The sequence below is a fragment of the Saccoglossus kowalevskii genome, chromosome 17 (genome assembly GCF_978046115.1).
Source record: "Saccoglossus kowalevskii chromosome 17, keSacKowa6.1, whole genome shotgun sequence".
NCBI classification, from domain to species: domain Eukaryota; kingdom Metazoa; phylum Hemichordata; class Enteropneusta; family Harrimaniidae; genus Saccoglossus; species Saccoglossus kowalevskii.
In genome coordinates, this window is record NC_140657.1 from 28,333,505 (window position 1) to 28,349,862 (window position 16,358).

The window sequence follows — 16,358 nt, forward strand, 5'->3', positions numbered from 1 at the left end:
TCATGGCCACTAAAATTATATATACATATCTAGCCGAAGAACAACAAAAAATACGAATTGTGCAAAAACTGGGCGATATTATGATTGAATAAGGCACACAAACAGCAAAACACACTTTAATTTTAAAAGATTGATCATTATTTGAAACTCCAGGGAAACGAATTGTTTTGAAAACAAAATAATCAACAATGATCTAACCTCAAACTATGTAAAGAATTCAAATAATTTCAACGGTTTTATCTCTCCATCCAGTGTTTCTATTGGTCAACCCTAACCCTGAACAGTTAATTTTAGTGGCAGACCTACCCCATACGCAACTCGTATGAATAAATAATCAAGAGATCGACAACATTTTTGAAGAAAAAAAAACATGTTTATTTATCAATTTACACTTTCCAGTAAGTTTTGTGATAAAGCTCCACCAGCAAAATTTAGTATATTTTTAATGTTATCTATATCTAGTCTATGGCAATTCCACAAAAACGAAAGAAATTGCGTGACATCAAGGGCGTTATTGATGCAAGTGCGTCAATAATAGCAGTCTCGGTAAATAACACGGCAAACATATCATTTTCTCGTAATTTTCTCTTCACTTGACGAAAACACATTTCACATGAATTAAATTCAGGTGAGTATGGTGGTTGAAAAAGTAGCGTAACATTTCTTGTTGCCAACATTTCACGAAGCGCTGGCTCAGTTATTCGGCCATGGTGAACACCACAATTATCCATTATTACTGTATCGCCTTGTGACAATACATGTTGCCCATTCTCGTCGAATAACTCCATGGTCTCTTCAAAAAAATTAAGCATTTCGAGTCCATTGGAAGGACCGTCTAAAATGTTGAAGTTACTTACACCTCGGGCGTTGTGTAAGAGATTCACTGTAAAATTTACGTCAGAAGCATAGCGTTGAAACTCGACAGCTCTTTGACCGCGTAAACTGTGACCGTAATTGCGATATGGCGTCGTTCTCTTCACACCAGTCTCGTCGAAAAAGTGCAAAGTTTGTGGATCAAGCTGAGAAACAGTGTCTATATATTGTAATATTCGTTCCATATTTTTTTCAGTGACTTGCTCAGTAGGAGTTTGACTTATTTTTTTGAACGAATAATTCAAATCACTTTTCATTATATGATGTACCATACGCACCGAAGGCAAATTTTCCTGTACGCAAATATTTTCCCTCAAAAGAGACATGCGTATTTCCTTTGCCGTTAGGAATGGTTTCTGTAAGAGACGAAATTCCATAAACTCAACGATTTCCTGTGCAGATTTCAGTCGACGACGGCCGCTACTTTTGTCGGAACGTATCCAACCGGTGCGACGGAAATGCCTCACAATCTCTTGGACCGTTGCCCCCGCTAGTCCAACTTCCTTGGCGACCATTCGCAAACTATTTCCATCAAAGAAAAGACGAATAATCTTCTTCCGAGTGTCTTCGTCTACACGCTTTGGCATAATAGCAATAATGTCATAGTCGGCGAGCAATTCAAACTTGAATCCAGAAACTACACTCAAAACTAAACTGTTCTCACGATGGTAATGGGGACATCCCAGTTGTCCGAAGGTTCACGAGACCGAAGGTTCACGAGACCGAAGGTTCACAAGACCGAAGGTTCACAAGTCCGAAGGTTCACGAGACCGAAAATAGAAAATGCGATTATTTAAGGGGTCTACCATTAGAAATTCTGTGGGAGATGATGGCAGAGAATCTGCGCAAAAAATGTTTTCGATTTGCGCAGCGCTGAGCCCCAAATTTTCTTCTGCGCGGATTTATGTAATTCTTTCTGTGTGTTTTTTTCAGTCTGAATTTTCTGCAGAATTGTTTTCTGTGCAGGATTTGTTTTCCATTTTTGCCATGATGTGAGGTTGTTAAAAAGGTATCTTGGAACCATCGTATATATTTGTATGAGTTAACATAACTATATATACAATAAATATAACAAACTTTTATTTGTTTATTATGAGTTTTCACAAGCAAATTATTTGGAAATAATGGTACAATTATCGTGGAACTTATATACATTTATATATAATAAATACACGTATATTACATTGATTCTAAATAATTAATCTCCTCTAGGATTGTTTTAAAAATACGCGAGAAAGAAAAGTACACATATTTGTCGAATTTACATTATCTTGATGAAAGCATATTTTATTTAACAGCTGTTTATTACAAAATGCATAACGACGTTATTACAAAATGCGTAGACTTTTTGTATTACAAAACGCGTAGACTTTTATTATTACAAAACGCGTCGACAGGTATTACAATACGCGTTTTTATTACAGAATTCGTCAAAATTATTACAAAACGCGAAATTTGTTACAAATTACCGCAGCACAATGTCCATGTACTTCATAATAAGTCGTAGAACGCTGTACAATTCAAGTGGAAAGTCCTCCAGCAACAATGTATTTGTCTGCGATGCGGCCTGGACATTTTATTTTTGGGTTTGGACATTATAGCATAGAAGATACTTTCTATTCTGACTTTATCCTGCACATAATGAACAGCATTTACATTATGTGAACACTGACCCGTGGCGAACAAATAGATGGAACTACATACCACGGTATATATAATAGTAATCACACAACAGTGCGAGATGTGATATTATATTTTATTTGGCACATACACAAAAATAATTGCGCAAAGTCCAACAAAACAGTGTATATAATAGTAATCCTAGCACAATATCTAACGTACCATACATAATTGTATATAGTAATAATCACACATAATTGTAGTAATCATCAGTAGAAACAGTACAAGTGTATATAACAGTAAGTATATAAGAACAATGTCTAGTGTTGTATTATCCGTTGCATCAAGGTGCATACGTTATAAACATAAATAAAAATAAATGCTTGTAAATTCAAAATCGCTGCAGAATACCGATTGACCAATCCGGGGATAGTATAGTTCAGTCTTCATAAATAGAGTCATGAGTCACGTCGAGTCAGCCAATCACCCTCCGAATGCATTTCAAATTAAGTGGGCGTGCATGATTGAAGTATGCGTGCGTATCGGTGGGCATTGCTCTGGGCCAATCACAACTACCCATTAGGATTTGAATGAAAACAAGACACCGATGTTTATAAATACTTACAAACGCGTTTAAACATAAACTGTAGCTCATTGCAACAGATAGTAATTAGTGTTTACTTAATTAACAAAGAAACATTTAATTTGTTCATACTGAACATTGCTCTATAGTTGGTAATATAATATTACCGAGCTAAATGCAGATGGTTATATAATACACTCTGGGGTTATGGTAGATTTGCCTCCAATTTGTTTTATATTTCACGTAAAGTTGAGCAAAATAATTTTTTCGGCACGGGTTTCTGCAGATTTTTCTTAACTTGTTTATATGTCAAATCATCATTAGTTCCCAAACCTCATATGACAAAAGTATTTATGTATGACTCAAGTTCTTCCCACTTGACGTTTCGCTCACCATAATTATATTCGACCTATCCCGACTTTGTGAAATATATTTAGAAAATATTTCCATTATCAAACATAAACAACGCCACAATTAAAGAAATGGACAGATTTGGATAGAATACTAAAAATAAAAATCAGCTAGACAAATTTAAGTATAACGACTTGCATAAAATGCACCTATTACTAATAAATACGCCTGTAGATTGTGCGTGTTTCATCATGCTATTTTGTAATGTTAACACTCTTAACATCAATAAAACTCGAAAAGGTCATTGAAAAATTAAATTAAAGAGGCAATATGGATAACTGTGAGCATTGTTTAGCATTTTAAATAATCTTCCTTTCATTATGCATTCCTCAAGATATCAATATTATATGGCTCATCGTGAAATAACAGTGCACTTTGTGTAGCGATCTTAGAAGTATTCCGAGACGTTCGCGGAAAAAGGCAAAACATTTAGTGCGCCTGTGCTAAAGGAATTACCTATATGTATAGGTAAATCAAATTAGATTGAGTGTCGCATTCTTTGCCAAACTAATACCTCTAAAATCGCTACAAAAGTACACTTGTATTCCTCGATAAATCATATACATAAAATACTTTTTTTAAATTCTCAAAAATGCTTAAAGTTATCCATATGGCCTCTTTAAGTTTAACAACATGTTCATAACTATATCAAAGTCTCTCTGGGAGAGAACAAACACTATTACATCTCATTATATTGGATCTAAGACTTAAAATGTCCAATCTATGTCCTTTTGTCGCCAGATGTTACTGTCTGTCTAATTGTACGTTTTTATTGCGTAAGTGATGGCTCGCCAATACTGGGTTAAATTTATTTCTCCTTCGTTATATTGCGTACGAAGACGCACAATTCTCCTTTCCAGATCTCTCCATTTCCTCCTTCTCACGTGGCGGAGTATCCCTCTTCTAGCCTGTTGAATTACAGTTCTTTCACTCCGCTCCTCATCCTTCAACCATCTGATGAAGATCCACAGAGAAGGATGGTGAATCCCCACTTCTCGGTTCCACTTCAGATGAAGACCTGTAATTAAAAAAAGCATTTTAAAAACGATTCAATTTTTTGCATATCTACAGCTATGACGACGATAATGAAAATCACATAAATATGTTTTATCCTTTAATACAATTCTTCATACCTTCAACTATGTTTGTAGTCCTCATCTCCATGTTTCTTTGGAATACATTCCAACTAGGAATAGCAAACTGACCATCGATGAATATATTCTGCACATATTCTAGGAAATCTTCTACTGCAGGGTGTATCCTTGTGACTCGCCTTGCCTGCCTACTACGCCTTAGCAAACCAAAATTCTGTCTTACTAAAGCGACTGGCAAATACCCCAAAGCAAATACTTTCCTCAACAGGCGTTGTGTTCTTCTGTGGTTGTTATAGGCATTTACCAGTCCCAACTCTTGGATCTTCCTCCAAAAACATTGCGTCAGGTGGAAGTAGCAGCCTTTTACACTGATACCAGGAAATTCTGCTTCAAATGCTTGGCGTATAGACATCTCATAGTCTGAGATCACAGTCGTTGGGGCAAATTGCCTTCCCGCTGCAGCCGTACGGTCTTTTAGGTGTTGGAGGACTCTTCTATACTGCTCTAATCGTTTACCATTCATCAGTGCATATGCTAATGTAATAACATTACCCATGTAGCGCCCATGGATCGTAACTAGTTGCACATACGGAGGAGGAGATGCCTTGAATGTCCCGTCAATATATACTATTGAAACTTCTGATAAGATCCTGAGGCATCCCGTTGTTAGGAAGATCAGAACACCAAGACCATTGTCAACAAGTGATAGAAACCTTCTTCCACGCCAAGACCTTGTCCACTCACCTTCTATCTGGACGTCTTCAATGCGTCGTGGAATGGGTGGTAAATTTTCTTGTCTGCATCTGTGCATTCTTGACCGTAGACTTGCATAGACAGGTACATCTTCGCCTCTGTCTTCTCTTCTACCAGCAGCATCATTGAACACACGCTTGATAGGTTTACTTGGGTCTTCCGCTAGTTTTTGCTTTACCTCTCTCATCATATCTTCTTTTTGAATCAGTTCCCACTCTCCCTCGTGATTATGCTGGTTAGTTATCTGTGACAGTTTTAGAAAGTAATTTCATATAGACAAATGAAAACGACTACGTTTTATTGCATTGTGATGTAAGGTTACTTAAGGGTCGTAATGTAACGTAAACAAAAACGTTTCAACAACAAAATAGTACAATTAATAAAGTAATTAATATTTTTATTTGTATTAAACACAACTTTACACATCAAGAAATCAGTTCACGTGCAATATGCGAAAACTACTTCCATTATTCCACGATTTTCTGCAGATCATCATGTTTATGAACAAAATATTAAAAGCAAGTTCATCTTATTCATATTCATCATTGTGTGATGAATACTCAGCCATGTACTCAAAGAGGCAATGTGGTTACCGTTGGACATTTTGAGCATTTTCAAATCTCCTTTGATACTGCATTCGTTTAAAATCAATAGTATATGATTTATCGTAAAACAAGCCATGAATGGCACAGTCCCCGCATGTTAACAATTTAGGGGGAAGGGCGTCTTCGATCTTCAGTCTTCGTTTTAAAGACACCCCTTTAGCACGTCTGTATGTTTTGCATAACACGCACGAGCTTCCGATTATCACGCTCTACATTGCGTCATTGTATCAGAGAAACATTCGTAACAAGTTACCAAATGGAAATTGGATTGGTTTTTCCATAACCGCATATACGTCGTTTTATTTTACAATAGAATGAATATTATTATATATTACTATATTGTTGTATATTGTTGAAAATAATTACCTGCACAAAATTGGGTCTGGCATCTTCTTGAATGGGAAAAACATCAGTGGTCACTCTTCCTCTGCAAGTCTTTCTCCAACATCTCCAAGATAGTGTGGTGTTGGTGGATTTATTTTTCTGATACCTATGACCTTGGTAAATCAAAATAAATCCTCTTCCAATGCCGGGTTTGATGTACGCCATCTTTTCTCGTTTTTTATACACCAACGTTTTGCACTTTGTACGTTTTTCTTTTATGAAACTTCGAATTGATGACTCTTCCTGAGTACACTAGAGGCTGTAGCCGTCCATGCTTGTCCCTGATGTACGCGCGCGCGTTCATAATGACCTTGAATTAGCGTAACGCACACCAATGACATGTTACAAGTCATGCGCCCTCGGAGTGAGGTTCCGGCATTCGTGTTGTATACAGGGTCGTACAACGTTGTCATTACATTAAATAAAAGTTATAATTCTGGCAGAGAATGATGTTGCGGACACAACTGTCAGAGGCAATCTGATTAAAATCAGATGTTGTGAATGGACTATTTTTTTTTTGGATGAAAATATTGTTATTATTATCTATTTTCATTTATTTTACTTATTTTTTTACTGTTTTTATCGTTTTTATCACTTTTACTAAGTTTCGATTGTTTTTATTATGTCGAATGCGTGGGCCAACTAAATAGTAAATCTGAAATATGGATACGAATAATTGAAATTAGAATATTTTCCTAATTTCCAACCGTATTTCACGCTTAAGTAATGGTCTTTCGCTTTCGTTTTATTGGCTTGCCCGTAATGAAGTGGAAGGCTAAGTCATAGTAGTGACAAAATGTCTGTCGTCCGCCGTCGTCCCCCCCGAATAAGTTTCCCGCCAAAATCTTTGCCATACTGAGCAATTGTTTCATACAATTATTATTTTTACCTCAGCTAAAAAAAATTGATCATTTCAACCTATTCAACCTATAAAGTACAAACTATCTTTAGTTCATTGTATTCCCCAATGCACAACTCTACTTGAACACATTAAGATGGTGGGAAATGTGTTTTTTGGGGGGGCAAATTTGGTAGATATTTGTTAATGCTGCTTCCAGCATGTATAGGGCAAGCCATTTGTAGTTTAACTATGTTTGTACGTTTGTACTTTACAAGTCGATGTTTTCAAAACCGTAAAAAATTCTCCTCTGACGATGGCGTTTCCGGTCACATCATAAAATAACTATGCAATAATATATAAATACTTGAAATTGGAACCATTGTTTATATTCACTGTTGTTTGACACATTTTCTCAAATAACAAGTTTCATCAAATTCCCTAAAATAGAATGTAAAATGTGAGAATTAGAAAAAAAATGTGTTTTTTCTTCTTCTGCTACGATGGTGTTTTCCGGCCAATTGAAAAGCATAAATACTTTCAACAGTTGGATATCATAGATAGATAGAGAAACAGCCGACTATGTAATTTACAGGGATGGGCAATATTGGGAATTAGAGCGAAAAACATATTTCAAACATGGGCGTGTCCTAGAGTCAGACATTCACAACGAACATAGATCAGAGATATCAAGGCTCCCGACCATCCGGAAATGTATCAACTGCGACGTGGAAAAGCTCAGCGGCTTAAAATATTTTGACTGCACTCCATTATTTTACAGTGCTGGAACTTTCCCGCGCAGGATGGTCACACGTTTCAAGCACGCAAGTTGACCATGGCGGAACAAGATTTTCCAAACCAATCTTCAAAAACACAAATGCACACACATGGTTGCTACCCACATTTGCATATTTCATCGTTTGGATAGCCTCGCTCTCGCTCGGGGAAACTGATTTCTTCACATTCTACATCCACTGGTTTGTATTAGCAGAAAAACACAATCAGTTTAACCCATATCACATTTGTTTGTAGGCATCCGTTACGATAAACTATCAATGGCAGATTCAGTTCGGAGTAACATTCTTTTCTAAGGCGTATTCGAGACAACGCAGTCTTGAACTTATTTATGTTTAGGTGCAAATAAACAATGATATACCCCTGAAAACCTCCATGTAGAACCGGGTTTCGTTGTATTACGTATTATCCATTTGTTACATATTTCTCACTTTGGTAACGTTTTTGACGCAATAAAACGCGCACTGATGTGCTGCTTCTGAGTGACCCCTCCTAATTGCACACTAAAAGCCATTGAATATACACAGGTGCACCAGGTGCAATGCAATAAAATTCATTACTTTGCAATAAGATGGGTGAACTGAATCAACTGGCCAATCAAATCAGTCTTACTTCATTTCGTGCCACCCATAGACTTAACATTGTATTCCGTGACTCAAAATGAATACATTCCCGGTCTTGAACCCCCATAGAACTATAATCCAATGGTGCAGAACGGTGTGAGCCGTAAACATACAGAAAGTTTGTTTTATTCTCTACATGTCAACGCATTTGACGCAGTATTGAAGATGCGAGTTTTCGATTTATGAAGGGTGAAAAAGATTAATATTTCCCACAATGCGGTTACATAGGTTGCTAAAACTAAATTTAAAAACAACACTGTTCCCAAATGATAATATCCGATAAACAACAATTTATAAAGCTGTAAAAATACAGCAAAATAAAATTGTGATAAACCTAATTAGTGGTTGTCAAGGAGAGCGCCCTCAAGTTAATACATCAAAAGAAACCTATGCAAATGAAGTAGGCAGACTTATGTGTGAATGATTCCATGTTAAATGTTACTTTTATTTCCCATTACATGTGATGATCCATCCCACTTCCTTCAGTAATATGATTTAAGACCAAAGAAACCCAATAAATATTACATTGTATTTATCTGCCGGCAACGGCATATTGAATCTGGAGATATGTATGCGAATAACGTGATGTCCTGCATTTTTAGAAATCACAAACGAGTAAAGATGTGGACTATCGATATTCTCGACAAATAAAACGAACATTTCACGCTTCACCAGAGGACATACAGTCACAAATGTTAAACTTGAGATAAATATAGCAAATATATAATAATGTATGCATTAACGACGGGCCGATATCTCGTTATCCGCACACATTCAGAATGACAAATATCACTCATACAACTCAGTATATGCTGCTTAAAAACTCTGCAAACTTTAAAGTGGGTGTCTTTAAAACGAAGACCGAAGATGGAAGACCCCCTCCCCCTAAATCGCGACATTATACACAACTGAGGTCTAGGTTTAAAGGGAAATTGGGATTTTACACACACAAATGTCTCAATATATATTACGAACTAATTCATGTGTGTAAAATCGAGATTTCCGTTTAGGTCTTCGTTTTACAGATTGGGTGGGGTAATCTTTAGAACGAAGACCCTGTGATAACTCGCTAATATGAACCATTTTTCGTAGAGTTTATTTTAATTAGTGCGTAGTTGGTAGATACGGACATAACAGTACTAATATATTCATATTGGCGGCATTCATGGTGTAAAATCGAGATTTCTTTTTAGGTCTTTGTGTTGATAGATACGTAGATAGCAATACTAAAATATGTTTCTTTGGAGACTTTTGTGTGCGTAAAATTCCAATTTCCCTTTGAACCTCGATTTCAGTTGTGTATAAAGTCGCGATTTAGGGGGGGGGGGGTCTTCGATCTTTGTTTTAAAGACACCCTCTTTAAAGTATTTCAAACAAAAAATAAACGTAACAAAATAGATGGAATGTTCTAGACGATATTTATCCATCGAAAAAAAAAAATATAGGCAGTTACGTTGCAGTTGGGGTGGTGAGCTGCCACATGCATCGTTCTAAATATATAGGAGTTTATATTCTAGACGATTTTTAATCGCTCGAAAAGAGTTTAAACTGCATGTGTTGTGTTTATCCATGAATATGAATAACGTCCCTGGTTTATCTTTATTAGCTTATATAGTTTAGACGTCAAAGGTAATGTATGTAGTCAGGCTACACAGTCGATACGAAGACACATTTTCGCACCTGACTCCAATGTCTATGATTTTTTTTTTCGAATGTTCGGTCTCGTGGACCTTCGGTCTCGTGAACCTTCGGTCTCGTGAACCTTCGGCCTCGTGGACCTTCGGACTACTGGGCTGTAGCCGTTCTTCTAGCTGCCCTTGTTTGTACCCACCCACCCACACTCATTCACTCCGCTACTTAAAAACTGCTTAAAATATGCTGCTGACTTTTTCCGGGTTGCATGTCTGCCGGTGCTCTTTTGCCTTTTTTCAATTTTTGTCCTACCCTCGCCCGTTGTCAGGTAGGTTACGTTGTCAGGTTTTTTATATATATATTTTTTAATTTTTGTTGTGCCAGACGACAGTTCGGGACATTGGGTGTCATTGTTGTCTCTCCTGACTTTTTTTCATGTGCAAATTGCAACTGCTGACACATAGTGCATTTTGCCGCAAAAGTCATATTCATGTTTGGGACTACATGACAGGGCCGCCGAATGAACAGAAGCCAAAAATGAAATAAAAATATAATTTTATTTCAGCGTAATTTCTCGCGCCCGCCGACTTGTAAGCGCAAAAAAAAATGCTGAAATTATTTTTATCTTCATTTTTTTACCGCCCGCCGCATAACAAATCCAAGTTGCATTTTCGTGGGAGTATCATGATCAAAGTACGGAAGTGTCGCGCAGATGAGAAACAAGGTTATACATGGAATAAAATGTTATTTCTTTTCTTTTCCCCGATCAATGATCTCACTTACAATTCTTTGAGAATCACACAAATCTAATGGAAAAAAAGATATAATTTTATTTCTTTTTCGCCCTCCTCAAAAAAATTGTCTTATAAAAACTCGCGAAACAAATAAAAAAAAATAAATAAAATAAAAAAGTCTGGCCTAAATAGCTAGACTTCCTACGGAAGTTTCGTGCACTCGAACATCAGACTCTCGGAGCTACTTTGTGGCGAGTTGGATTCTTTGCCGCATATTTTCCTGGAATGTCCGGTGATTGATGCCCTCTGTGGTAGTATCAAGCATTTGTCTACAAATCTTCTCAAGCCTGGTATCTCAGTTCCACATTGGTGGTTTGTTATTCTTCCTCCTCATCATTCGAGTAAATTTCTCTCTCGTCAGTGTGAGAGCATCTTCTTGTATATTATATCAACTGCCAAAATAGCAATTCATATCTCTCGTCGGAATAAGCGAGAGAAAAACCTGCTTGTGAATCCATTTGAAATATTCAAGAATCGAATTGTTGCCCGGATAAAGTCGGAGTACCAGTATTTCAAAATGATAAAACAACTGGAAAGGTTTGAACAAGTCTGGGCTACTAATGATACACTTTGTTCAGTAGAAAATGGAGTATTACAAATCCATGTCTGATTGCGTTTTCATATTTTATTTTTTCTGGTTTCCTTCACATGGTCATTTTGTTTCGTGTTTTCTTTATACGTTTCGATTTTCCTTAACATTTGGCAGGGGGGATCGTAACCTCTTGTAGTGAGAACCAGTGTGACTGGCCTGCCAACGGGATGCTAAGGTTTTTATAGTAAAAGTTATCAGTCACTTCCGTTAATGTAATTTAGTTTTATTATCCGTAAATCAAAAATCACTATAGTACACAAGTTCCTGTCACATGGTATTACCCGTGTAAATAGAGGTCATCACATGACCCCAACAGCCGGTCATATAGCCATTGTTTACCACCGGTTTCGGAGAATTGTAGGTCAGAATACTCTGAATAAAGTTTCGAGATGTAATCGCATTTGGAAAACAGCACGTAAGCCACGTTGTTGATCACCGCTGTGCTCTGACTTGAAGGCAGAACTACTACGTGACCGTAAGCAATGAGGCAAGTAGTGATTCAAGTTCATACAGACTCTCAATACTTTGTTATTGTTAGTCGTGTAGCAATCTTATATAGCGGTTGTCTTATCTTATATAGCCACAAACCACAGTCACTTAATATATAGCGCAGGGAAAATGCAACACGAAACCACCGAAATGTCCTGCCGTATGAGGCTAGTTTATAGCACGTATTGTAAACAAATGTTTAGCGTTATTTCAACACGACAACTGTTTGCTCTTATTTTCAAGGAACACACTTTTAAACTACAAGAAGTCGCTGAGAACATCCCAATCAATGGGATTTTGTACTATGTTTTAGTCGTATTCGGTAAACGCATTTCGGTAAACTGGCATTGAGTTGATCTCAGTCTGGCACCCAACCAAATATTCGCTCCCGGGCCGGTTTAGTGACACGCATATCTCGCTGGCCATGCTCGCATTAGGAGTTCCCATTTGAAAAGGGTGGGGTGTGGTGGCAGTGGGGTAGAGGCAAGAGGATTTTCTCCCCCTCCCCCCAAAAAATGTAAACGAATCGGGAAACAGTCTGAGAATAAATAAACTACTGTAAAATACTTTATTTTAGCTTGAATTATTTTCGCTGAAAAGACATTTTGGGTGTTTTTATATAGTTTATTTTCACTGATTTTTGACGAGTTGAATGTAAAATATAGGAAAAAGGTATATTCACTGGATTTTATTTTCACTAAATCATTCTTTCAACGAAAATTAATTTCAAGCGAAAATAAGGTATTTTTACAGTATTTCTGCAAAGTCCACCTCAAACTGAACCCCAGACAAAATAAAAAGGACATAGCAACCGGCATGTATATACATGTTGCAGATAAGACAAAATATTTATTTTATAATTTATTACACCATTGCATGGTGCCATCGACTGAGTGCAGGAAGAAGCCGGTCACCCAACGCAGAAGTAACTGGTAAATTGTATATGATTGGCTTCATCCTAAACAAATTGGCTGGGTCAGAAACCGGTACCGATACGCAATGCCACTCAGGTAGCAACCAACGGCGCCGCTCCCTCTTCGGAGAGCGACGACAAGTTTACTGTAATTTATAAGTTTGTCCATTGTTTTAAATTCGTAGACGGCCCGCAGAGCGAAACGTACTTTGTGCCCTTGTTTTATTGGGATTGTTTGTATTGTTTCCATGGCAGCAGGTACAGGTGCCAGCTCAATGTTCATACTAGAGTTGTGAACACCAAAGTATGACCATCCTTAGTGCATTTTATTTTCTCATTCACGGGTTACTAGTAATAGTAACGGGGACAGCGGGATCAACAATACGAATCAACTTCCTCCTAATAAGGCTACACCGATTTAATTTTATGGATGACATCCGCGCGCGCATTAGTTTTTGCCTGTTCTCAAAAAAAAAAAAAAAAAAAAAAATCTCCGACGACGAGTCTCCACAGATCGGTTTTCGGTCCGGAACTTGCCGACTCGTATTGTTGCAAAGCGCAGACTTGTCGTAAAACTCGTTTTGGACTACCTCAAAACCGAACTCCGCACAGTTAGATGCGCGTTACGTAAAGCGCAAAGGCCTATGGGAAAGAGATTGCCTCAAAACATGCAAATTTTGCCATAAATGATCCAACATGGCGACCACACCACCAAAATACGTGAGCATAAAAGTTCAGAGGTGAAACGGAGACAAAACTGCAACGAAAGCAGGAGAAGCTTCTTGACCGAAGTCCCCTTACGGGGTGAAGAAAAGTTTCTTATTATTTTTTTTTCATTTTCTGATTCGGATAATTTGCTTGCACACACATTCAGTAATATTTTGATCATAAAGTGACGCATTTTCATCAAGATACATGTACATAATTTTCTGCATCCACATTTTTGTTGGTGTTTTTTTTTTCAATATCGAGCCTCTTATAATTTGTTACATAGTTGAAGTAGTTCTAGAGAATTTGTGTCTACACTTAGTCTATCTGAAATGTCACTTTAAAAGCTGTAGTTTGAATGTCAAAGGAGTTAATTGCCAGGTTGCTGTTGACAAACTTATTGTTCATTTTTAATTATTTTTTTTTCAATACAACACAGTAAGTTTTTCTTTATTATTGAGTTGATGTGTATGCCTTTGGCAAAGCTAACATCTGCCTTATCCTCTTGCCTTTTCAAAATCAAAGCTGATACCTGTGACAGTAATACAATACGAAATGTGTACATCAGCATGTGCCTCCTACAAATAAAGACTTGTTGTTTTTGATACACTGTGGTTAAAATTCGTAATAATAGCTCCGTAGTCTTGTGGTTTTAGCATCATTTTTTTTTTTGGCCGATTTTTTTTTCGCCCTCTCGCATTAGTTTTGGGGTCTTCAGAGGTTGTCATCCATAAAATTAAATCAGTGTGGCCTAATTACACGCTCCTAGAAAAGGGGGAAGTCCCTGGATGCTGCCACGTTTTACGCATGCGCAACCACAGTTTCACGCATTGTGATGTCTGTGTGTTACTGTATGAAATATGCTAGTACACATTGAGTACACACCTGTACGCACTCAACATGGCATGATTCCAACCCATGCATCTCAAAGATATATGACGTCATTATGTTGCCAAGATACCAGATATATTTCCATGATTATAACTAAGTGAAAATCAAAGATGATTCGCTTTTAGTTTTATTTTTGCTTTCGTTCGACTTTGCTCAATCGCTCTTGTTTTATTTTGTAGACCAGTTTACACAGACGACCCAGAGGCTCCAGTGGGGCCGGCGTTGACTGCTGAATGCCATCCGCATCAACATTTGGAGATCCTCGTTTCCAAACCGTACTCCATAGCAACGGTGAAAACGATTTCAAAGCAAAGAAACGAACAGGAAAAAGTCGCTAAGATCAGTACAGGAGGCAAACTACGAATGACTACAAGGCACGATTTGATTCAAAAGAAGCGTAAACGTACACGAATGAATTCGCCAGATATATTTGTGACGGAAAAAAAGAGTATCGTGCCAGGGCCAACGAAGAGCAGACACTGGAACTTGCCCGCAAAAGGAAGCCTCCGGGTTTTAGTTGAATATTTAAAAGACTCGAGCAATAATAGGACTGACCAGGGCGGGCTGGAACCGGATTTAATAGAATTGCTGGACTAAATTGTCTTTCAAAGACAGGCCATAATATGTACATAGATTTTATTCACATGTCCTTGGACCTGTTGAACTGCTCGGAGTGACAGAGTACGCTCATTTGTTTGCCATAAAAAATACGAAGAACGATACTCGTTTGTCGTATTAAGGGGGCCTATGCATTGCGTACTAGTACATTCCTAAAACATTGGTGCTAAAGTGTCAGCGTTCTTTCTAAGTTCAGTAGCATATTCGTGCCATGATATTCTGTGCACAGTTTGTTGAAAAAAAAAATGTGAAAAACTCGTTTGACTAATTAAAGGGCGTGGAAATGTTGTCTATTTCCATAACCTTTGTGTAAAACACGTCCATTCTGACTTCAAAATATGTAGCACATTTGTGTCAGGACTTTTTTGTTTATATTATTACAGTACGCTCATTACGCTCAACAGTTTGCTGTGAAAAAAATATGAAAAACGAAGCTCGTTTGTCGAATTAAAGGGACGTATACATTACATACACTTTCATGACATTGGTGCTAACAAAATTTTCTGGCCCAAAAATGACCACCGTAGCATATTTATGTTTTATAATTGCGTAGACAATCATGCGTAGACTGAGTTAATTCATTTATGAACATTTTCCAACAAAAATCATTGAAAACAAAAAACGTTTGCAATGACTAGTTTCATCCAAAAACGAGCTATTTAGGTCAGTGCAACTGGCAAAAAAATGAATGTTTGATTTTAGTAATAAATATCGTTGTTATAAACATGTAAATAAAAGAAAGTACTATATCAATTATGCTTATTTATCCGACTACAGTCCGCCTTTCAGTTTATGTCTGCTTCCCTTCACAGTCATATTTCCATTCTCCTTCCCAGAGCTCATTGCGGTTAGATAGTAGAAATATACAAGTAACTGCGCGGGAGATTGGGCTAGCTCAGTACACTGGTTCCCGTCGAATTCCCGCATAAAGACTTAGATGGGTGGCCGTTTTATAGTAATATTATCAAAATTCTGTCATCCGACTCCCCAATATAGAGTCTGGGGACCAATAATATCACTAGTACAGTGCCTATACCCTGCTACAGTCACCCATATTTACCGGATGACAGATTAGGCCAAAAAAAAAACTTATGTTGCCCTCAAGTCGGAAAATTGAAAGTCGCCACTTATCCCCCAAACAA

The 16,358-nt window shown here is 37.3% G+C and overlaps 3 protein-coding genes across 3 annotated transcripts; 1 reads left to right on the plus strand and 2 right to left on the minus strand.

Moving 5' to 3' along the window:
* Positions 1-458: 458 nt before the first annotated feature.
* On the minus strand, positions 459-1,460 carry LOC146732810 (uncharacterized). The gene has a single exon (XM_085491973.1). It carries the CDS (start codon positions 1,458-1,460, stop codon positions 459-461), a length of 1,002 nt encoding a protein of 333 aa, XP_085348099.1.
* A 2,782-nt stretch (positions 1,461-4,242) lies between these two features.
* On the minus strand, positions 4,243-5,137 carry LOC146732811 (uncharacterized). The gene is made up of 2 exons (XM_085491974.1): positions 4,621-5,137; positions 4,243-4,505 (listed from the first exon to the last, which is right to left on the minus strand). The coding sequence occupies exons 1-2, from the start codon at positions 5,135-5,137 to the stop codon at positions 4,243-4,245; spliced, it is 780 nt and encodes a 259-aa protein (XP_085348100.1).
* A 6,806-nt stretch (positions 5,138-11,943) lies between these two features.
* Positions 11,944-15,969, plus strand: LOC144359450 (uncharacterized). Its single transcript, XM_078012623.2, has 2 exons — positions 11,944-12,084; positions 14,778-15,969. Exons 1-2 carry the CDS (start codon positions 12,080-12,082, stop codon positions 15,193-15,195), a joined length of 423 nt encoding a protein of 140 aa, XP_077868749.1. The 5' UTR covers positions 11,944-12,079; the 3' UTR covers positions 15,196-15,969.
* Positions 15,970-16,358: the final 389 nt, after the last annotated feature.

Coding starts and splice junctions, on each gene's coding strand:
- LOC146732811 (XM_085491974.1), bottom strand. CDS start 5,137: ATGGGTAATGTTATTACATTAGCATATGCACTGATGAATGGTAAACGA. Junction 4,506..4,620: donor GACTACAAACATAGTTGAAG/GTATGAAGAATT, acceptor TTTTAATTACAG/GTCTTCATCTGAAGTGGAAC.
- LOC146732810 (XM_085491973.1), bottom strand. CDS start 1,460: ATGCCAAAGCGTGTAGACGAAGACACTCGGAAGAAGATTATTCGTCTT.